General features: G+C 48.8%; 1 protein-coding gene across 8 annotated transcripts in view; it reads left to right on the top strand.

Moving 5' to 3' along the window:
- Positions 1-22,971, top strand: part of NAV2 (neuron navigator 2) — a 423,973-nt gene that overhangs the window by 383,882 nt on the left and 17,120 nt on the right. For all 8 annotated transcript variants that reach the window (XM_002699081.7, XM_059883049.1, XM_010820889.4 and 5 more), the window contains 8 exons: positions 659-804; positions 3,517-3,689; positions 10,888-11,041; positions 11,895-12,057; positions 12,789-12,889; positions 14,957-15,052; positions 16,756-16,924; positions 21,063-21,298. In XM_002699081.7, coding sequence (XP_002699127.1) covers positions 659-804; positions 3,517-3,689; positions 10,888-11,041; positions 11,895-12,057; positions 12,789-12,889; positions 14,957-15,052; positions 16,756-16,924; positions 21,063-21,298 — 1,238 coding nt within the window. The remainder of the gene's footprint in view (positions 1-658; positions 805-3,516; positions 3,690-10,887; positions 11,042-11,894; positions 12,058-12,788; positions 12,890-14,956; positions 15,053-16,755; positions 16,925-21,062; positions 21,299-22,971) is intronic.

The raw sequence follows: 22,971 nt of genomic DNA, 5'->3' as shown, positions 1-22,971 counted from the left end.
AACCCACGTCTGCCCTGAAACCAGCTCTAAAGACAGAGCTGTTGGTGTCGTCTTGTGCTTGTGGGGAACACTGTCTGCAGGGTTTATTTTGGTCTCACTGCTTTTGGGGCAGTGTTATTTCTGGTACCAGTGTCAGCTCAGATGGCAGGCCTCCTGGAAAAGTGAGGCTGGGGTGGCGTGAGAAGGATTGATAAGAGCTGACCAGGCAGAACAGATGGAGAAGAGCATCCCAGGAAGAGAGAATAGTAGCTGTTAGGTGGTGAGAGGACATGGGCATGGCATGTCCAAGGGCATGAAAAAGCTGGTGCAGCAGGAGCAGAGAGAGCAAAGGAGGGGGCGCTCACAACACAAGTGACTGTTGCTGCAAATTGGGGGCACATTGTCGTGTCTAAAGCTCAAGAGACCAGGTGTGGGGGAATTCTCACTGAGCCTCCCCTGACTTCTGTTGGGCAAAATGAGAAGAGTTCTCCTTTAACTGATCAAAGAGGGCATGGCCCCCACCTACTCAAGGACCTTAAACTCAGCATCTGGGAACAGCAGGTGAGGTCTAATGGGAAACAGCTAGTAGTCCCTGGGTGTGTGAATTTGGGTGTAAATCCTGGGGCAAAGGAAAGGGCAAAGTCAGCAGCTCCTGACGTCTTGGATCTTGGGTCTCCAGGGAATGGAAGCTCCCAGGCCACAGACCTCCGCATCCGCAGGCAGCATTCCTCCGACAGCGTCTCCAGCATCAACAGCGCCACTAGCCACTCCAGCGTGGGCAGCAACATAGAGACCGATTCAAAGAAGAAGAAGAGAAAGAACTGGGTGAGTGTGCCTCCAAAGACTGTCATGCCGACTAACAGAGTTGGTCTCGGGAACAGTGTGCCCCGGATATAAAGCTCTTAACTTCACAGCATAGACCCTTGGGAGTCGATCCAGTGAAGTGGCTTGTGGACAGGTTTCTACTAAAGTCAGTGTCGTGCTCAGCCAAGCACTAGGATTCATGAAATAACCGCCTCCTTGTAGTTTTACTGTCTCACAAGACTTTATGTGAAGCGCTCGTCTTTTATTTCATATGTGTCATTTCTTCCTCATCATAGGCTGGCCACAAAGTTCCAGATACTAGAGCAGGGCTACTATTACGTGGTTTTTTCCCCTTAGTTCCAAAGTGTTTTTTGGAGTGTGTATCACTGGCCATCCCATCATTAACCGTAGTCCTTATCTAGTTATTTACATGATTGCCTATGAGAGCATTAAATCACCCACCCTTCTGTTTAAAATGTTTTTGACCCTTTGCTGAAAGTAAAAGTTTCATGAAGTGGTTGTTAGCAGTTAGTGAGCGGTTGAATTGGGAGGGGGGGCGGAGGTCATAACTCAAAACAGCAAATTTAATAGAAGCAGTCTCCCATGCAGTGTTTCTCCATGTTTCCATAACTCCCTCCAGCTACTTGACTTTCTGTACAATGGCCTCTTGAACGATTTTTCCCATTCTTCATGGAAAATGCCACTGTCCTCTCCCCACTCAATTTTCAGTTCTGCTGACCGGCTATGGAGTTCCAATTGACATTCACTGCTCCCCGACTTCAGTGCAGGGACACCCCAGGTTGATCTGAACTTGGCCAGGACTCACAGAGCCCCGTTTGTCAATGCTCACAGCATCGTGTGTTCATAGTAGCTTCAGTGTCCGCATCCATTCCATACACTTCTCATTCATTCTGTGTTATCTTGGATGGGTGGCGAGGTCTGGTGATGGAGGAGTTGAGGATTCAGTCATTTTGATTATTAATGACTTGCATTGGAGGCAAGCGGAAAGGCCAGTTCCGGGTGATTCTCTCATCTTTCTGATTAAATCTTTCCTTACATTACTGATGGCTTTTTGTCAACTCATTTGCTGTGACTTAAATAAAATTAACTCATGCTTTGTTTCTAATACACTGTTGCTAAATATGGTCTGATTATCAAAGTGATGAGAGAATTATTTTCTATGAAAAAATGTGACTATCCTTTTTCCTTAATTAAGGAAATAAAACTTAAAGTTTTTAAGACAGCTTTTGATTATCAGTGCTATTGGGGAGGATGGGCAGTTGGCGTCCTCATTAATCCCAAAGGTCAATGTTGTCTGATCTTTGTAAGCTCCTCCTTTACCTGGCATCTTACCAGAGGTTGAGCAAGGAATTTAGGTGGATGTGCGCAGATCCTTCCGTTTCTCTGACTACTCTCTGGAAATAAGACTTGAAGTAGGAAATGGGAGAGAAATGGGATCCAGACTTGACCAGAAGCTGGATGTGCAGTTTGTTATGGGTGAAACTTTGATGGGAGAAAATTCTCATTATTTCTGAACGGCCCGTTTTCTGAATTTCACAGTGGTTAAGGAAACTCCCAGAATGTGTTTTCGGAAGGAAAAAAAAAAACTTTAGAAGAAGAAATTTACTTTCTAAAAGAACGTTTTCAAGATGAAGCTGTATTTTTTGGTCCTAGGAAAGTATGTGCTTATCATGGCTTTCAGAGAAAACATCATACTTGTAATTTTTTTATGTTCTCAGAATTTTCAGATCCATTTCATGGTTTAGGGAATTTGTGATATACCAGTTCCTTTTTCCCAATATGGTTAATACATTTCTTTAAAATATCTTTTTTTTTTTGGAGCAAGGATCGACATGGCTAATTTTCTGCTTTTACTATGTGTATAGAAGGACAGTAGGAGCTACTGAGTACATAGAGAGCTATGCGGCCATGTTAGGACTGGTGCAGCAATAAAGCTACCCTTGCTGAGAAAAGAAGACATGCTTAAAAAAGAAAAAAAAGACTTAGAGATGACTGATTAGAGGTGGGAAAGAATGAGGAGTGTAGGAAGATGGGGCCGTCATTTCAGCCAGCCAAAGAAGTTTGTAGAGCTTAGATTGTAGGCACCTCCAGACACGCTGTTTCTCTCCTTCCATAATTGGAGAAGATAACTCTTAAGCTTTGAAAGATCCCTGGTCCTACCAGACACCTCCTCTCTGTATGGTGTTTATTATGAGCCATGCCATGTCTGAAAAGTCCGAAGCTTTCCCCGTCTCTGGCTTTCTCTGTTAAAAATGTGTCTTTTTTCCTCCCCCTTCCCCATTTTTGCTTGCGTTTTCTCTGGCAGGTCAATGAGGTAAGCAAGACCCACGTGAATATCAGATACCAAGCTAACCCATCCATTGATATGACTAACCTCACCCGCATCCGTCACCGTGTCTGAGCACCCCGCTTTGTTGCCGTGTCACCCCCTCCTCCCCACATCGTCTGCTGAGCCAGGCTCTGTCTTGCTGTTGGCATCTAGTCTTGACCCAAGAGTAGGCATGGAATGTCACCCGCAGGACCAGTCCCCTGAGCTGTCAACACCAGATAACTCTTCTTCCCTTAATGCACTGATTCAAGAGAGCTGTGGGGAACCTTTTCCATGGCTGGGAGGAGAGCGCGGGAGAAGTAATTTGCTGTTCTGCATGTCTGTTTGCTGAGGCCTGAGGGGTGGGCCCGGCATCTGCCAGCCTGATAGTCCTGTGTATTCAGTTACGCAGCTCCTTCAAGCAAGCCTTCGGGAAGAAGAAGTCCCCCAAGTCAGCGTCCTCCCATTCAGACATTGAGGAGATGACGGATTCTTCTCTGCCTTCCTCACCGAAGCTACCACACAATGGATCCACGGGCTCCACTCCCCTGCTGCGAAACTCTCACTCCAATTCTCTGTAAGTCTGCCTGCTGGGGTCGCTCTGGTCATCTTTGGCCCCTGAGAGCTCTCTCCAACAGCAATGGCTAGGAGTCCTGCTACGCTGTCTCTGCTCTTTGGGGTCCTTTGTGTATTGCATTCCTGGGACTCTGCATGTTCTTTCCATGTTTCAGGACTGGAAAGTTTTTCATTCTGCTGGCATTGGTGTGGATAATTAGCTGGCTGGTCTTGGGCAAGTGGTTTAAACTCTCTTTGTTTCCATTTCTCTCTCAAATTGGGACAGTGGTTGTCTCCTTATCCTGTCCTAAGGATTGAACAAATAAGTAGATGTGAAAAGCTGCAGCCGGTATGCTCTGTTGGGGGGACGATGGTATAAGTGTTGGCAGTTTGGGCTGAAATTCTGGTTCATTTGGGTGGCAGGGCTGAGAGAGACTACACTTTCCTTCTTGGATCAAAATTTAGTGTTGATTCTTTCTCTAAGGTCAGCACGCAAAAGCTAGAAGTTTAAAAAACAGAGTGATTCAGTGACCATTCTCTTTACCAATATGTTGTAGCATGATTCAACACCCTGAGCTCTCCCAGTTGATTGTAAATGAGTCAGTTTGTACAGAGTTCTTTGGGAACACAGCTGGTTGAGTGAGACAGGCAATTGCTCACTTGGCCTTGGCTTAGGTGCCGTTCCCCTTGACACAGAGTTACATAGAAAGGAAGAATCATCTGCTCTTGCCCAGACAAGCACCCATGGTTTCTACTGAGCACCCACTCATCATCGTTCCATCAGTGCACAGGGAGACACTTCTGTGTCCCATCTCAAAACATGAGGCCCAGACTCTGGGGGCAAGAAGCTTGGTCAGGAATGGCTTGGGACAGACAGGCGGGGACCCGGGTATCTGCTCAGAAGGCGGCTCAGCTGACTCCCTGCAGCAGCAAGAGAGATTGCCCTTGCCCCTCAGGACTAAGTTCCCTCAGAGCCCTTGGTGTCACCAGGCAAGAAATGGAAGAAGAACTGGCACTCAAGCGGGCTGCAAGGGCAGTTCCCATGAGACGAGACAGTGCCTGGGAGAAGCGGACCACTGTGGTTGGGGTCAGATCAGCCAGTGAGCTAGGGGTTGTGGGTGGGGAGTAGACACCTGAGTGAGGTGGTGGACACCTCAGTTTCCTCACTGGTGAAAGAGGGATGAGTTCCATCTCCGTCACTGGATTCTCTTGAGCGGGGGAGTCAGATCCCTTGCATGCAGGGCCACCTCCTTCCTGTCTCAGGAGGCCAGGGCTGTGGGGCCACCCCCAAGCCCACTCAGCCAGCCAGCCTGCCCACAGAAGACAGAGGCCTGCACCAGCATCCCAAGTCCAGCTCACCCAGACGGGTACAGGAAAGGCAGGTGAGAGGGTGAGCCAGGACTAGCCCATCGCCTGCTCAGACCACACGGAAGACAGGCAGTGGGAATGAGGAGGCAGAGTTTAGGGCCCAGACTTTTATTTATGAACCCACCCTCCAGTGAAGAATGGTCTCCATTTTACATAAATCAGCGACTGCTCTTCTCTTGGTGGGGGGTACCCTGGCAAGAAGGTGGGGATGGGCACTTCCATTCTGTGCAAAGGTGTAAGCCCAGGCAGCACGGAGGGTTGGACCGTGGCTCCTGCCCAGCACCCTGTGTGCCGGCATACGGGTTAAACCAGTTCTCTGGAGCACGGTCCCGTCTGCCCTGCAGGGTGCCCAGGAGGCGCATAAAGGGCCAGCTGCCCATGGCTCACCTGCCATCATCCCGGTCCAGTTGTTTCCTGAGCAGGAGAATAGGAGAGCCCTCATCTGTTCTTTGTGGGTTGATACAGACTTCTCATATGTCAGCCTGTGTGAGCAGGACACTGTTTGAGATGGTTCTGGAGACACCAAAGAGGATGTTACCCAATTCCCACCGCTGGGGATTAGGGCTCGTGGGGACATGACCACGTGGAGCTGATTCCACTCCTGGGGTCTGCTCTGTTCCAGGCGCCATTCTTGGCTCCAGCGACAGCAGTGTATAAGAGAGTCAAGTCCCCACTCCATTGTAGACCCCGTGTGTCAGGGGGCGAGACGGTTGTCAAACATGGAAAGCTGGATAAATGAGAAGAATCTGATAGTGTGAAGGGTTCATGCTGGGAATTGAAACAGTGTGTTGGGATGCAGAGGACCTTGACCGCAGCTGCAGACAGGGTGGCCTGGAAAGGCCCCTCTGAGGAGGTGATGTTTCAGCCAAGACCTGTGTGCCAGGAGGGATCCCTGGTTAGTTCTTGTTGGTAACGCTTTGACAGACTCAGTCCCAAAGTCAGAGGCTTCACCCGTGGCTATCGATCGCTGCTTCCCTCCAGACCTAACACGGACATCCGTCTTGAGCAGGCGGCCTGCCATGTGGCGATGCTGGCACCCAGGCTCCGCCTGTCCTGTGGGCCCGTGTCCTCTGTGTGTCCAGCCTCAGGCAGGGAGGGAACAGTGTGGGAATCCTGCAGGCAGCCAGGGTGCACCGGGCCTCTTCCCACTGACCACTGAGCAGGGCTTACAACCTGGGAGGGGAGAAGTGAAATAAGTGTGCCCCGTGGGGTGGGGGTGGGGGCCCTCAGTGAACACGTAGATGACTCCGCCTCCCAGCCAGCAGGGCAGCTTTCCTGGTGGCACCCGGAGCCAGGCCTGGTGTGTCTGAGAAAGCTGGGTACGGCCAGCGTGGCTGCCGCATCGTGGGCATGTGGAAAGTCGTGGGGAGGAGGCGGCACCAGTCTAGAACATGTGAGGCTTTGAAGCTGTAGGTGAGTTTGCGTCTGATTTCCTGTGTGTTGCGGAGGCCTTGGAGAGTTTTCAGCAGGAACGTGAGATTGTCTGAATTAACATTTCACAAGTGGAGTGTGAGGAGGGAGACTGCAGCAGAGGCTGACAACACGCTCCCCTCGCTGCCCAGCCCCCGCCACCCCCCAGTGCTCTGGCCTGTTTCCTGCTGTTTGAACTTGCCACTCACGGTCACCACCCCTGGGCCTTTGCCCTTTCTGTGCCCTCTGCCTGGCACAGGCGGCTCAGTGTTACCCTATCAGCAAGGCCCAGCCTAGGCACCTCGTGTGAAACCACACCCACCACCAGCCAGCACTCCCAACAGTCCCCTTCACCATTGCAGATATCACCTGCTGTTATGGAGCATCTCCTTGGTTATCTCTTCTTTGCCCCAATTCTCCAGTCTCCAGGTGAAGCTCCATGTAGTTAGGTACCCTGTTGGTTTTGCAGGCATTCAGATATTAGGTGGAATGAGTAATTGATGCTAATGGTGAGTCCTGGGTGGACTTAGGATATATTCCGAAAGGAAAGCTGATAGCACCCGGCAATGGGGCATGTGAAGGGAAGAGAAGAAATGTTGAATATTCCTAGATTTGCAACTTGAGGACTTGGGGATGTGGAGGTATTGTTTCTGGGATGAGTGGGAGACACACACTGGGCCAGGAGGGGAACAGGAGCTGTGGTTTGACCGTGTGAGGTGTGAGATGCCCAGGAGACATCCTGTGGAAATGCCAACCGGCCTAAAGTTCCTAAAGGTTGAGATTTGGGAAACATGAGCTCACAGGTGGTTCAAAAGCTGGGAAACTGGAGGGATCCTCTAAGGAATTGAATAGACATGGGGGAGAGACAGAGGGATAAGGACTGAGTTCTGGGACTCTCTGATATTTGACGTTCAGGAAGAGAAAGTAGAGCAGCCAGGGAGGTGAGTGGAAACCCAGGGGCAGAGAGAAGAGTCCATTTGGAGGAGGGAGGAGTAACTGGGCCAGAAGCTGCCAGGCAGCCAAGCGCGTTGAGGCGAGGGTGGCAGCCATGCACTCAGCCTGTGGGGCTCCTGGAGCCCAGAGCCAGAGCGCTCCCTCCAAACCCAAACCACTTTCCCCAGAGGGACCGGGTGGGGCCCACTCTTGGCTCAGCAGCCTTTTCCTGACATTCCACAGCATCCACGCACACTGGAGATGTTTGTTTTGGGTCTGGTTTTCCAAAGGGTGGGCAGAGAGCAAATGGTTCTTTCCAGCCTTGAAGGGTTTGTAAGAATGTGCAGATCTAGACATGAGAGGGCGTTCAAAGAAGATACCAAAGGCAGAGGAGTCGGAGCTCGGAAAAGTTCCTACAACGTGGGCGGAAGGAATGGCCATGTGGGAAGGCAGCGCTTCCCACACTCGGGATGTGTTAAATTAGGTATGCCCCCAACCCTGCTTCCTGGGCAAGATGGCAGGAATATGGTGGCATTAAGTGTTAGGGGCAGAGTAGGAAAAATTAATATCAAGTTGCTTCAGTAAGCAGTTCACGGAGGGGACGAGCGTGTGTTGAGTGCCTGCAGGATATAGTTCTAGAGCATGGCCCTGGGGTTAAGCAGACCCACCAGATATCTTTGTGCTTCTCACGTCTTTAATAGGCATGTCAATTGCTTTATGCCTCAGTCTCCCTCTTCTTAAAACGGAAATAACTGTAGCACCTCTTCCTGAAGTTGGTAGTATCCGTAGTACATTAAATAGTATGCTGCAGATGCCCAGTGCAGTGGTCCATGCATTCAGTAGCTGTTACGTGGGGGTCAGTGTGATCAGATGCAACAGACGAGAATCCTGGTCCTAGAGGAGTCAGCAGTCGTGTAGGGAGCGATTATTGATGACACAGCAGAAGTCTAGGGGAGGCGGGAACCAGGGAGAACATCTGGCGTGGGCAGTTGGCACAGGGACTGACTCTTAGTTGGGGCTCATTTTCAGCATCATCTCTGAGCTGTAGGGCACCCCTCCTGGGCAGCCTTGCCATGCTGTGTTTCTGAAAAGTGACCTATTTGGGGGTGGTGGAGGGAGGTTCATGGGGCGGCCTTGAATTCTTGGTAGGGTTACTCGTAACAGACTTTCTTCCTTTGTAAAGTTATTGTTTGGCCAAGCTTCACAGAGTAATGCATGTGATAAATTCCACAAAGCGGGTGCCAAGGAAATGTTGTCTCTCTTTGCTGAGAAAGCTTTCTGGGGAAAAGCACAGACCATGTGAAGGAGACTGGAGCAAAATGCCTTGCCATGTGACAGACAGACAGTGTGAACCAAAGCCGATTGTTCTTTGCAATGACCTGGAATCTTCAAGTTTGGATGAGACAGGGTTTGGCTAAGACCAGAGTGTCACAGTGGAATTTTGTTCAGACTTTACACTCCATTTAAACCAGGAAACCATAGTCCTCTCTCAAGAATGAAGCAGTTTTTCCAAGATCCCCTTGAAAACCTTCCAAACCAAAAAAATATATGTATATTATATATATATGTGACTATATAGTTAAACCCCACAGACCACAGTCACAGAGAGCTGGGAGAGGGTGGCAGTGGGCAGAGGGGGAGGATATGATTTCTAAAGACATTACCGTCTCTCTAGCCCAAATCTGTCTTAGTCCTAAATCTGTGGGCCCCAAATCTGTTTCTCACAGGTATGAAATGGGAATAATTAGGAGATTTTCAAGGGTCTGTTGGAGGTCTCCGAAGATTTTTGAAGTGAAGTTTTATTGGCTGCTGACAACTTTTTAAAAAGAGGTGGTTTTGTATCTCTCAAAACAGTTCAGGGTGCAGGTCAAGAAAACAACCACAAAAAGATTTGCCTGTTCAGGTGTTAAATTTTTCTTCTAGTCCTTTCGGTCCCCCAAATACAACTGCGTCTCTTTTAACAGTGATCACGGGCCTCCTGTTTGGCAGTTAATATGTCCAGTCTCTCTCCTGGTTTCACAGGTCAGGTTTGCTTTGACCTCACATCTAGTGCTTGGGTCCTGGAGAGAGGGCTCGCATGATTATTTCTGCAGACCACATGCTCACCATGTCATTCAGAGATAATCAGCTTCAGCTTTGTGACTTTCTGAACTTGGGCTTTTTTTTTTTTTTCTTTCTTTCTTTTTTCTGTTTTCGGTCCAAGAAATGTCCAAGCTTGCTCTTCTGGATCACCCTGCACCTCAGCTCCTATCATTGAAATCAACAGAACCTTTTCTAAATTGAACTGTCTTTTCTAACATTGCAGTTCATCACTACTCTTACGATCTCCCAGTTTGTGCTGATTTGCCAGGTAGCAGAAGGACAGACCTCAGTAATCAAATAAGGAACCCAGTCTGGAAGCACCACCTCTTAAAACAGGGACTCACGGGGTCCCACAGTCCCCTGATCTGGTGTCCAGCCGGGGTAGGACTGCTCACCACTGTGTTTCAAATAAAATTTTGGTTTTCATGTCATACCATCCTCTCTGCTAATGACCTGAGATGTTTTTTTCTTCCTTGCCATGGGCTTATTAAGCAGTGTCGGCTGGGGGAATGAAAGAATGTTTCTCTCTCTGAGCACCTTTAAAGGAATGGGCTTCAGAACATGACCAGAGACAGACTAACATCGCCCACCTGTATCTGTCGGTTTTTTCCCCTTTTTGGCAAATAAAAATCACCCTCAGCTATCTGCGCCTGGAGGGTCTAATCTTTAAAATAGACAGTGGACCTTGTTTCTCTGAGTAGGTTTTGATATCAAGGGCTATATAGTGTCATTATAGGGGCCCAGCTTGTGTATACTTCACAGAGGGTGTCAAAGCCCCAAGTTACTGTTCTCTTTGGCTGGCTTCTGTTTATCCCTGAATCTCTGGAATTTGGCTAAAGGGCGTACCATTCAGATTGCCAGAACTCTGCAAACAGTGTAGAGAAGCAATGAAGTCTGTGAATTTCAGGTGCTCTTGCTATTGTCACTTCCAGGAAGCTTCCCTCATAGCTCAGCTGGTAAAGAATCCACCTGCAATGCAGGAGACCCCAGTTCAATTCCTGGGTAGGGAAGATCTGCTGGAGAAGGGATAGGCTACCCACTCCAGTATTCTTGGGCTTCCCTTTTGGCTCAACTGGTAAAGAATCCGCCTGCAATGCGGGAGACCCCAGTTCGATCCCTGGGTTGGGAAGATCCCCTGGAGAAGGGAAAGGCTACCCACTCCGCTATTTGGCCTGGAGAATTCCATGGACTGTATAGGCCATGGGGTTGCAAAGAGTTGGACACAGCTGAGCAACTTGCACTTGCACTTTCACTTCCGGGAAGCACCAGGGAGTTGGATATACGGGGTCCTTTGCCGTCTGAGCCACCAGGGAAGCCCCTTTTATATAGGATTACTCCTGAACAAACCTGATGATGTAGTGGCCGGGGGCAACTCAGAGGAGCTGCACTCAGAGCTACCTTGGTCAGCAACACTTCTCTTTCCCTAGCATTTCGGAGTGCATGGACAGCGAAGCTGAGACAGTCATGCAGCTCCGAAACGAACTGAGAGACAAGGAGATGAAGCTGACCGACATCCGCCTGGAAGCCCTCAGCTCTGCTCACCAGCTGGACCAGCTGCGGGAGGCCATGAACAGGATGCAGGTGAGCCCCAGGCTGCAGGGGAGGAGCTGTTCCTGCCACGCTCCCGCCCCCCGCGGGACATCCTTCTGCACTTCTGGGTTGGACCCTTCGCCCAAGGCTCAGCCTGACGCCTCTTCCTGCGCCAAGCCCTTTCGAGTCCTGCAGCTGGGAGTGTTAGTGCGGTGCCCTCTTCTGAATCCCTATAGATTTGTTCTGTCCCCAGCTCCTCTCACCTTCTGATGCAGACTGAAGGCATCTGCGTCTTCTGAGCTATTCTCTTTTGAGTCCCTTCCTCTGGATGTGTGAGCACCAGTTCTTAACACACAGAAGGTCCTTCACAAATACAGAGTAAAAGACCCCTGTGGGTTCTACCAAATCGGACCTCAACTGGAGAGCAGTGTTTCCCAAAGGAGGTTCCATGGAACACTCATTCCACAAGAGGCTGTGTGAAAAGAAAGCTCCTTGATCAAATTTGTTTGAGAGATACTGCATGCTCTGTGCGCCTCTCAGATTTAAAATGCGTACCAGCTCGTTAAAGGCTCTGAGATATCAAGTCCTGCAGTAAAGGCCTGGGTTGAGAAACCCAGAGGTTTTCAGACTTCTTAGATATGAATTCTTCCACCTACCACCCCTACTCTGGGAAAGATTTCTGAGGCCTTTGTCAAAGAAGGCCAGCTCTCAGACCTTCCCCTGCCAGAGAGGCCTTCTGTATACAGCAAAGGAACCACGTTGAACAATGTCTCTGAGAGTGTAACTTTACCTCGGCCAGGATGCACATTTGATCCCTGCAGGGAACTTTCAAATTCCTCCTCCAGAAAAGGCTTGGTCACAGTATATCCGCCCAGTGAGTGAGTTTCTGCCTTCCCCTTTACAGAGTGAAATAGAGAAGCTGAAGGCTGAGAATGACCGGCTGAAGTCAGAGTCTCAAGGCAGTGGCTGCAGCCGGGCGCCCTCCCAGGTGTCCCTGTCCGCCTCCCCCAGGCAGTCCCTGGGGCTCTCCCAGCACAGCCTGAATCTCGCCGAGTCCAGCAGCCTGGGTGAGTGGGGTCACAGGGCCTGCAGTTGGCCCTCTGGTCTCTAAGCAGGAGCCCCAAGATGAGCAGATCAGCAGATCCAATGGAGAAGCAGAGGCGTGTGTGCACTTAGGGTGTGTGTCTGTGTGTGTCTGTGTGTATGTGGGTGTGCGTCCGCTACCAACATGAGCCCAGCCGTTAGACTGCTGTCATGCTTTGCTCCAGTGCCCCAAGATCGCCAAGCCATGAGCTTGGATCCCCTCGCCCACCATGCTGAGTTGTGTTTGATCCATTCTAAGAGGCTGACCTGCGAGCTGTATGCTGCCTACCACCCCCTCGTGGTAAACGGTCCCACTTGGGATGACGGCTTGGTTTATGACCTTCCTGCCTTGGGGCTGGATTCTAGGCTGGCTGGATAATTAGCGAGCACCATCTAGGTTTTCTTTGTAAGCCTACCGAGGCTGACGCTTTTGATTTCTTATCCATGAGGCTGCTCTTGCTATCGTTCTGGTTGAGTCTCCCTCGCACTTCCATTCAGCAAGGTGCATCAGCCCGCTGGCTCCTCGGTTGGCCCGCTGTTGGTTCTGTGGTTGCACTCTCCATGCTGCCCCCTCCCCTGCCCCCGCCCCCACCCTGTGGCCCCTGCACGGCGACACCCGGTCTGTCCTGCTGCTGTGCCGACCAGCAGCGGGGGTGTCAGGAGGCCGGCTTTGCTGTCCCATGTGCCTAAGGCTGTCGATGTTTTCCATTCGCAGACATGTTGCTGGATGACGCTGGTGAATGCTCGGCTCGGAAGGAAGGAGGCAGGCATGTTAAGATAGTTGTCAGCTTTCAGGAGGAAATGAAGTGGAAGGAGGTTAGTTGGATCCCTTACCCTGCTCAGCCTGCCCCTTCCCCAGGTAGAACTGCCTAGCGTAGTGATTCCATCATCACACCCATCATCTCGGAGCCTGGGTGACTTAGAAATAGTACTAACGCTTTCCCTAACTAACCCTAAATCCCCAGCAGCATTTTGATGCCACAAACGTGAACAAACGGCCCTTCCCTATCTCTTGTGTTTGGAAATTCTATAAAGACTCCTTAAAATTGGTCCAGGCTGCCCCACTTTCAAGTATCTAACTAAACATTAACATCAATCAGAAACGGCTTGTCCGAATTTAGTATGTTCCCAAAACTCTTCAAAGGCAGCTAAGCACATTTATTTAGCACAGAAGGTACAGAAATAAGCTGACCAAATTCAGCTGACCAAGAGCACCAGTTTTATCCAGTCGTCAGAGGTTGCTGACCAAGTAGACCCTGGGAGACAGAGGTGGCCAAGCCCAGGAGCACACAGGTGCTGGCAGTGGAGATGGTAGGACATCCTGATTTGCTGAAGCTGGGGCATCTGAGTGATATGTTCTCTTCCAGGGTCCAGAGGTCATAACCTCATCAGACTGTTTTAGGGTGGGGGGCAGGGGTTGATAATCAAAGTTGATTTTTAGTCATTGATTAAATCCAAATGATGCTGAGAATGACTACCTCTCCCATAAGTAAGAGGCCTCATGAGCCTCTAATGTAAGTCCCTTGAAGTTTTTGCTTGCTTATTATTTCTGAGTATTTTAGCCAACATGCTATTAAAGGCTCTGAGATCTTGGGAGCCCAAAGTGGCCATCAGAACACAGCGTCTCTAGCCAGACTTCTCTGCCAGAGGATTCCACATGTGGGTGGCCATCTAGCCTCACTGAAGAGGGGAGCTGCTAGGGGTCTGAGCATCATCTAGTTTAGAAAGATCCAATAAATAACTCCATTTTCAGAGCTTGGCTGGTAGAGCGATAGATTACCAAGGGGGAAGTCATTCTTATAATTTATGATACCTGTGAATGCCTTTTATTCTAATGATCATCAACACAAACAGATCTAATACTTTATAAAACTTTGTCCCTTTCCAAAATGGTGTTGTTCTGGATCACCACAACATCTAGATGAGGTTGGCTACCCAGATTTTGTCATCTCCACTTTACAATTGACAAACCCAGGACCCCAGCATCACTTACCTAAGGCAAGTGGTGGGGCCAGATCATCTCACTGCAAGACAGGTGCTTTCTTCTCTGCTGATGTTGCTCAGCTGGCAAATATACCCCCAGCTCTCCCCACTTCTCTCTACCCTCCTAATTATATATTCTTATCAGCATGTCAGGTATTTTAAAACCAAACAGAAAAGAATGTTCTACTGGTTTCCTTTAGTCAGTGTGATCAGTTAGCCCCTACTATGCAGAGCTCTGTGGGCAGCGAGGCAAATGAAGTAGAAAAATATTATTTTTGTGTGTGAACTTCTGGGAGTCTTACTGGTTTTCAGAACTGAGCATGTTTAAAATTTTAACTAGAAGAAAAGAAATCAATATCATTAAAAAATAGAAGAAAAGAAAAAAATCCCAAAGGAATTTAAGATATAACAAGGAGACAAACTTGATAGACAAATAAGACAAATACCTCAAAATAAACAAGCACAGACTATATCATCATATAAGTTGTGTACAGAACTATTGAAGCAGTGTGACTGCTGAGCCTGGTGTGTTAATCATTGAAGGCTTCCTGGAAGAGGTGAGTTCATAAGCAAAATTTGGAAAGGGAGAGATGGCAGAAAGGAGAGAAGAGAGTATTCCCCACAGGGGATACGTGATCGACATCCATATGAGGTACACGTTCAGTAAAAGGTTCTAGATTCTAGAAAGGAGACCCTCTCTTCCTGACCCCTGGGTTGTGATAGAGGAGGAAAGTGTTTAAGACAGTTGCATTAGGTCCAAGTCACATCTGGTGTTAAAGCAAATAGGACCTATGAGCCCCTCTCAAGCCACCGGTGGCGTTCTAAGACAATCTGAGTCCTCTGCTAGCCTGAGTCAGAAAGGATCCACCTGTTTTTCACCTGTGGCCATCTCACCCTTAGGATTCCAGACCACACCTCTTCCTCATCGGCTGCATTGGAGTCAGTGGCAAGACGAAGTGGGACGTGCTTGATGGGGTGGTTAGACGGCTCTTCAAAGTAAGTTCTTCGTGGAGACAGCCATCCAAGTGAGGGCCTGGGCCTCAGGAAAGGAAAGGGTGGTTTGTTTCCTGAACCTGGTCATTTCTTGGGCTGTGTCCCCTCTCCCACATTCTTCCGTTGCTGGGACTTATGCCTGGTTGTCAAGGGAACAGAAGGAGGATGCTAAGTACAGACTGGTGACAGGACCAACAGACAAGAACGTCTGCCCTTTGCAGAGGTTGGCCAGCCAGCGAGGGGCGTTTCGCCAGCCCTGAACCATTGCACGAGCCTCTCAAAGTGAACTGCTAATGGCCACGTTCTGTCTTCACCTTAGAACGGCCTGTTGGATGCGTCTTGCACCGTGTGTTCTGGGGCTGGGGCCAAGACATCACATTTCCACCCTTCATTTTGGTGAGGGGATCTGATCCACCTTGCCCAGGGTCCTGTGCCAACATTTCGGAGTCTGTGATTTGTGCTGTGTGTGACACTGACTTCTGACCCAGAGCTAGTGTCAAGGATGTTGGCACAGTTACTTTTCTGTTCGTTCTAATCACATCATTGGAGTGGGTGTTCGCCAAAGGAGAAATAACTAATGAGCATCTAGGTGAACCTTGATGTATTGGTGATCTGAAAGCAGCTTTTAGTACATTTTTTGGGCTATTGCCCTAAAGTAGGTCAGTGACCAGAGTGTTCATTCATCACATCCCCAAGTATTAATAATAGCCCACATTTTTTCTGTGTCAGAGACCATATTGGTCTGGTTGTTGGTCTGATTTCGAAATCTGACTTTTAACCTAGTACGCTCTAGTTTCCCAGCATCTAGACTGAGGTGGCTTCACACAGAGAAAGTTGTGTCCTTGGACTCAAGCTTGCTTCCCATTTTGGCAGACCAGTCTGCAGAAGTGGGACGGGGTAAAAGGGTGGAAATGGCTTAGGGCAGACCAAGCCTGCTGCCCCGGCCAGAACCTTGTCTCTGTTCATGGGCAGTTGGGACATCCTCGGATTAAAATGACCACAGATCAGGCTGAAAAGAGCCAGGGAGGTGTCACAGGTGAGAAGTGAGACCATTAAAGGCAGCAGCTTGTTATCAGGATTCCATCTCAGTTGTTTGGCTACCACAGAGCCTGTGGACTTTGTTCCAAGGTCACTGACCTAAAACCTCTCAATCACTCATCTAATTTGGAACACTTTCCAAATTAAACACATGTTTGTTTATGTAAAACTCTAGAGCTGCTTTTTTTTTTAGCAGCCCGGAGTTTTGTTCCCTTTGTCATTTAGTATGGCCCTTGACCTGAGCCAAAAGAAGGGACTGGTGGAGAGATTTCTTATCAGAATTTTCATGCATTTCATGCACTTCTTCATGCATTTTCCAGCCCCATTCACAGGCCCCAGTGTCTTTAAAACTTCAGCTGAACTTAGAGGAAAGGCACCATAGCTTCTCTGCTTGGTTTATCCAGACTACACGTTCACCATCTTGTGAGAGTTTGCCACCCTCCCATCACTAACCACATAAATCTGTGCTTTAGGGGGCCTGTGATATGAGGACACCGCCCCCTCCATTGAAACTCAGCTCTTCTGCCCCCCATTCCATAGGTCAGTTTCAACTCAGGCATCAGCTGGGGAAGAGGAGAAAATGATCATAAATCACCCAATGAAACCGTGAGTCTTCCACAGATTTTTTCCCCACATCTTTAACGGGGTCTTTATTTGATTTTTTCCAGGAGTACATCATTCACATTGACCCAGTGAGTCAGCTGGGGCTGAACTCTGACAGCGTCCTTGGCTACAGCATCGGGGACGTCAAGCGCAGCAACACCTCCGAGACCCCCGAACTGCTTCCTTGCGGCTACCTGGTGGGGGAGAACACGACCATCTCCGTGGCGGTCAAAGGTAATCCGGCCACGTGCAGGAGGGGAGATTCCAGAATTGCATTGTTTGTTCTGTGACTTGGCACAGGAACCAGTGGCCAGGATTTCATTTGTGTGTGTGAATGTGGGTTTTATTTTTTTTCCCCTCTGCCACCACAGTTACACTTACCTAAGCAACAGTCTTCAGCATTTTCAACCACCATTGGAAACAAACAATTTTAGTTTATTGCTGAAATTACATAACAAGAGGTCCCATTAGCCTTATGACTCTGACATAATGGAATCTTAATGTTGAAATGGGGCTCTGCTGATACCTGTGAGTTACTCTTGCTGGCAAGCCTTGGACACGGTCCTGCTCTACAGATGGGAGAGGCCACAGGGCACTGTGGCCAGGGAGGAGTCACTCAGAAAACCCCAAGAAGCGCTGACGCTCCTGCCCACGCAAGATGCTACTCAACCCTCTGATTGCCTCATCACCCAGAGAGGCTACACCTCAGGCCAAACTGTATTCTCTGGAACTTTAGACTCACAGAGTATGTGGGGGGAAAAATTTCATGGCCAAATAATCATTATTCCCATCTGAGTTTGGGGGTGGTGAACAGGCATATGGGTTCTCTAAAACCTCTGTCCTTTAATGTCCTGGGGCTTCCCTGGTGGCTGAGACAGTAAAGAATCCGCCTGCAGTGGAGGAGACCCAGGTTCTATCCGTGGGTTGGGAAGATCCCCTGGAGAAGGAAATGGCTATCCACTCCAGTATTCTTGCCTGGAAAATTCCATGGACAGAAGAGCCTGATAGGCTACAGTCCATGGGGCTACAAGGAGTTGGACATGACTGACTAACACTTACCACTTTAATGTCCTGATTCTTAACTGTTAAAAAGGCTGAATGATCCAATCTTATACAAATGCATATGACTGCAAAACCCCTTTTTCCTATATTTTATGAACCACCTAAAGAAGAGATTGCTAAACACTGTTCTAAGCTCAACCTTCACAGCATCTTATATCTTCCCCAGAAGGCACTGATTTTGACTGTAGTTTGGGGGCTGTTTGATGCAAACTTTGTCTCCTGGTTGGGAGGTTTTCCGAAAGCACCCAGCATTCTTCATCAGTAGGAAGGAAGGTCTTGCTTCTCTGATGACAAGCAGCAGGTTCCTGTTTGAGCCACATACACAGCCTTATTTGTTAGCATTCATTCCACAATTGTGGCCTTGGGCTGCAGGTGACAGAAACCTACTCAAAAACTAGCTTTAGCCAAAAGGAAACACACAGGCTCAGGTACTTGGAAAATCCAAGCATGGACTTCAAGCACAGGTGGAACCAGGAGCTCCAGCAATGCCGTCAGGACCAGGCCTACCTCAGCTTTGCTTATTTATTGAATTTTCTGCACCTGGCTGATCAATGGCCCTGACTCATCCTTCTAAACTTAGGAAGCTTTTAAAAGAGGACAAGTGTAACAGGAAATTCTTAGGGGTGATTCTGGCCTGTGTGTGCAAGCTAAGTCGCTTAGTCATGTCTAACTCTTTGCAATCCCATGAACTGTAACCCACCAGGCTCCTCTGTCCGTGGCATTCTCCAGGCAAGAACACTGTAGTGGGTAGTCATGCCCTCCTCCGGGGGATCTTCCCAACCCAGTAATTGAAACTGCTTCTCTTAACATCTCCTGCATTGGCAGGCAGATTCCTTACCACTAGCACTACCCGGGATTCTGGCCCACTGTGAATCAAATACTCATCACATTACCAAACCAGTCACAGGGACCAGGGAGAGGCTTTGGCTCAGCCTGGCCACACACCCAGCTTTGGTAGATGCAGGTGCTGGTCAGCTCTGCTTGGACAGCTGGAATGAACTCCCTACAAGAGCCCCACTGCAAGGAGAGAAGGGAGGGCTGCCAAGCACACCCTAACAACAGCTGTCCACCCCGAGAACCCTTTAAGGAAAGCCTGATACGCCATGACCTTAAATTGCCTTTCATCCACGCTGGCGAGCAGGTGAACACTGGAAATGCTGACAGGTAAAAGGAGTGACCCATTACTTAGATCAGACCAAACAGTGGCAGGATTATCTGCCTCCCATCCAGGCCACCCCACCGTGGAGTTGCAGGTGGTGCTGCTCTCAGCACATGAGGTTGTTTCAGCATCTCCAGGGGTGAGCTCGGGCTTGTTTTTAAGTGATACCTGAGTCTTCTGTGTTTCCCTGTAGTGCCTGACACTTAGGCCTTCAAGGCACTAAAAACCACCAAAGGATTTGAGCTGAAAGAGATCCATGAGCTGCAGATGATTCACCTCAGTGGTACTGGGGCAGGGGCTGTGGCTTTATGTGCTCTGAAGTGAGTTCGTCTGCAAAGTACTCCTTCCCTTGGAGTTTATGGCAAGAGGCTGAAACAGCACTGAAGAGCAGAGAGAGGGGTTTCAGTGTGTTTTAATCCCTGCCCTGTGTTGTTGTTAAGTTTAGACAGGAGACCCCACCCCTTCCCCCATACTTTGCATCAAGCTTTGAGCCAGTGTAGGCGCTATTGAGACCAGTTTTAGGAAGGTTTTAGACCTGTACCCAGATGTAATTGGGGATCCTTCATCAGGGTGATTTGTTTTTTGTTTTGTCTCTAAGTTGTGTCCAACTCTTTTTAAAACCCCATGGACTGTAGCCCACCAGGCTCCTCTATCCATGGGATTTCCCTGGGCAAGAATACTGGAGTAAAAAAAGAATACTGGAGTGGGTTGCCATTTTCCTTCTCCAGGGGATCTTCCCAGCCCAGGGATCAAACCCACATCTCTTGTGTCTCCTGCATTGCAGGTGGACTCTTTACCACTGAGCCACCAGGGAAGCCACTGGAATAGTCACTGCATTGGTTGAGGAGGATTGGAAACAAGCATATACTTGCATTATGGGGATCTGTTTGTAATGAATTAATTATGTAGATGGAAAAATGCTATTATAAAACAAAATAAGTTCCTTTCAATTTATTTTTTCCTATATATAATGGTTTCTTGAGGTACTTTTTTTAAAAAAAATTTAATTATGAAATTATGATAACACATTTACAGGAAGACTTGGAAAATATAGAACAAAGTTATATGTAGTTCTATTATATTACTATTATTTTTTAATCAGATAAATTAAGTTTTTAGTTGGAGTTTCAATATCAAACTTTCAAAAATTAATAGAATGAATAGGCAGAAAAGTAGAAGGATATAGTAGACTTGAAAAGCACTATGAACCAACTCAACATAATTAAGATTTATACAGTTTTCACACAGCAGCAGGATATAAATTCTATTCAAGTTCCCATAAACTAAACCAGGAAACAGTGGAACATATCTAGGGACATATAAAACAAGATGCAAAAATGTCATGGTCTAAAGGTATTGAAATCATACAGAGTCTGTTCTTTTGTGGAATTATGTTAGAAATCAGTATCAAAAGACATTTGAAAATAACCAATATATTTTCAAGTGCAATGCGACGTTTACCAAGAGAGATCTTTGACTCAGCCATTGAAAGTTGAGGTGCTTTTTTAATAGAATTACCTTAGGTTCTGGACAAGTAACCTTGGCTGGATCCTCTCTTGAGAATGATATCAAGAAAACAGCTCTTAGAAAGCCAACAGCCCTGAGTAATGAAGTTGTTCCAAGAGAGGAGGGGGAATGATCCTCATGTCGTGGGAGAGGCTCAGAGTAGGTCTGCCAGTATTTACATCCCCAAATCAAATGATCCCTGCTTGCATTTTTTCTCTTTTTAATAATAAAAGTGTTGATACCTTCGTGGTGTATCTCAGTGTGGGCACGCAGGAAAGAAAGAGGGTGAAGAGGCAGCCCACGGGTCCAGGTAGACACGGGAGATTCACAATAGATCTCAGCGAGCACCACCGCTAACGGTAAATCCTGAAAAACAATCTAAGCGCAGCGTCTTAGGAATTCTGCAGAGGACAGATGAGAACCAAGTGTCCAGACACGAAAGGTAAACCTGAGTCTGGAACCATCAGCCTAGGCAGGGGCCAGAGTACAGGCTGCTGGGGAGCAGGAAGCCTGCAGTGTCCCTGGGTGGGTGGGGGTCTCTGATGAGGGGGCTGCCCAGAAAAGGGATAGCCCAGGGTTTTGGCAGGCAGAGAGAGCCACCCGCTCTGCCAGGCTGTGAACACTTCCTGTCTCTCTCAAACACAGGGCTCGCAGAAAACAGCCTGGACTCACTGGTGTTCGAGTCGCTGATCCCCAAGCCCATCCTGCAGCGCTATGTGTCCCTGCTCGTGGAGCACCGGCGGATCATCCTCTCGGGGCCCAGCGGCACCGGGAAAACCTACCTGGCCAACCGGCTGTCAGAGTACCTGGTGCTCCGGGAGGGGCGGGAGCTGACCGACGGGGTCGTCGCCACCTTCAACGTGGACCACAAGTCCAGCAAGGTGAGGCGGTCATTCGGAGGCTGCTGCTCAGCCCTTTCAGAGCTACTGAGGCCACCACCACCCTGATGGCAAAGCAGCGTTTCCTACAGTGCTCACCTTTGCTGGTTATAAAAGTCTGGGAAAGGAGGGTAGAAAGGATCCAGCGGAAAGGAAGGCTCTGACCCCAAACTCGCCAGCAAGAAGTTCCACGTGTAAGTTGATGTATTGGGTTGGCCAAAAAACTCATTCAGGTTTTCTGTGTAAGTTTACGGGTTTTCCGTACATTTTGGGTTTTACGGAAAAACCTGAATGAATTTTTTGCCCAACCCAATAGTTTATTTCTTACTTCCCTGCTATGAGTTGGGCATGATGCTCAAAGCTGGTAGTTCTTTAACCCAGATGCTTCCATTTCACTTTACCAAGAATTCATCACATGCCTACTAGATTCTCCTGTTTTCCCAAAATGAAACCTTCTTTTGTGGAGCAACAATAACAATACGAACAACAGCTGTCATTTACAGATGGCTTGCCCCTGAAAGGGGTCTCCCCACAGCAGGACCTTCAAGGAAGTAGTTGTCATGATCCCATTTTACAGAGGAGGAAACTGAGGCTTGAGGCTGATGGCCACGTACCTAAGGCTACTCATATGGTACTGAGCAGTGGATTGGGGCTCAAGTCGATGTCTTAAACCCCAAAGTCAACAAATAGGCTTGGTTCTGCCTCTCAGGGAGCAGTGGAAATGCTTGGACAGTCTGCCTTGGTCCCAGCTTAGGGTTGTGAGGTGTCTTCTCAACCCTGTTCATTATCCGTGCAGTGGCTGTTTCTGGGTGTTTCACTCTGAGTGCCTCTGTGCAAAGGGGCTGGGGGATCAAAGGTGAATCAGAAGCAACTCTTCCACCTTAAGAATCAGTTGGCATCCTTGAAGATGCAATGCCCAGACGTTCTGTTTCAGTGGGTTGTGTGGGGCTGGGACTCCATGCCATTCTCAAGTTCCCAAAGTGACGTGGATACAAGGGCAGGGCTAAGAGAAGTGGTCAGAGCCCCCTGAACCAAGACCCTCTGAGAATAAGCTCAGGGAAGGCACCCTCTCCTGGAACCAGCGAGAGAGGATCCCAGGCACATGGCTGGGGCTGTCAGGCCAGGCTTGATTTCAGCGTCCACTGTCTCCCCTCAGCCAGTCCCCAGCTGTACCCGGTAAGCCTGAATAAGGGAGGGAGGGCTCCTAGCCTCAGGAGCCCTGTCCTTGTCAGGCGCCTGAGGCCGAGGACCCATGATGGGGAGAAGCTAAAAGAAGGGGAAATAGCTAGTAACTTTAAAAACTGGGCTTCTTCTTTGCTAAAAGCCGCATTTTGACTTAAAAGGGAGGCCCAGCCCTGCACCCACCCTCTGTGCTGTCTCAGGCGGGTCACTTGACTGAGGGATGCCTCAGCTTCCCATCTGTAGCACGGAGACGGTCACAGCACCCACCCACAGGAGCTTGTATGTGTGAGGCCCCAAGCCATGCCTGGCGCTGGGTCACGCCCGTTGTCACTGTGACACTAACACCATCAGATAGTGGTTCTGGCTTCAGTGGCTGGTCCTTAGCTCTCTGTTTCGGCCTTTCCCCATTGCACGTTCTTCTTTTTCTTCCTTTTCGGACTTACCTCTCACTCCAGCCGAGCTGGGCTGTGTTCTACTCCCAGCTCCAGACACTG

This window comes from Bos taurus, chromosome 29 (genome assembly GCF_002263795.3).
Source record: "Bos taurus isolate L1 Dominette 01449 registration number 42190680 breed Hereford chromosome 29, ARS-UCD2.0, whole genome shotgun sequence".
Lineage (NCBI taxonomy): Eukaryota > Metazoa > Chordata > Mammalia > Artiodactyla > Bovidae > Bos > Bos taurus.
Note: the sequence above shows the minus strand (reverse complement) of the source record. Positions and strands in the feature narration are given on the sequence as shown.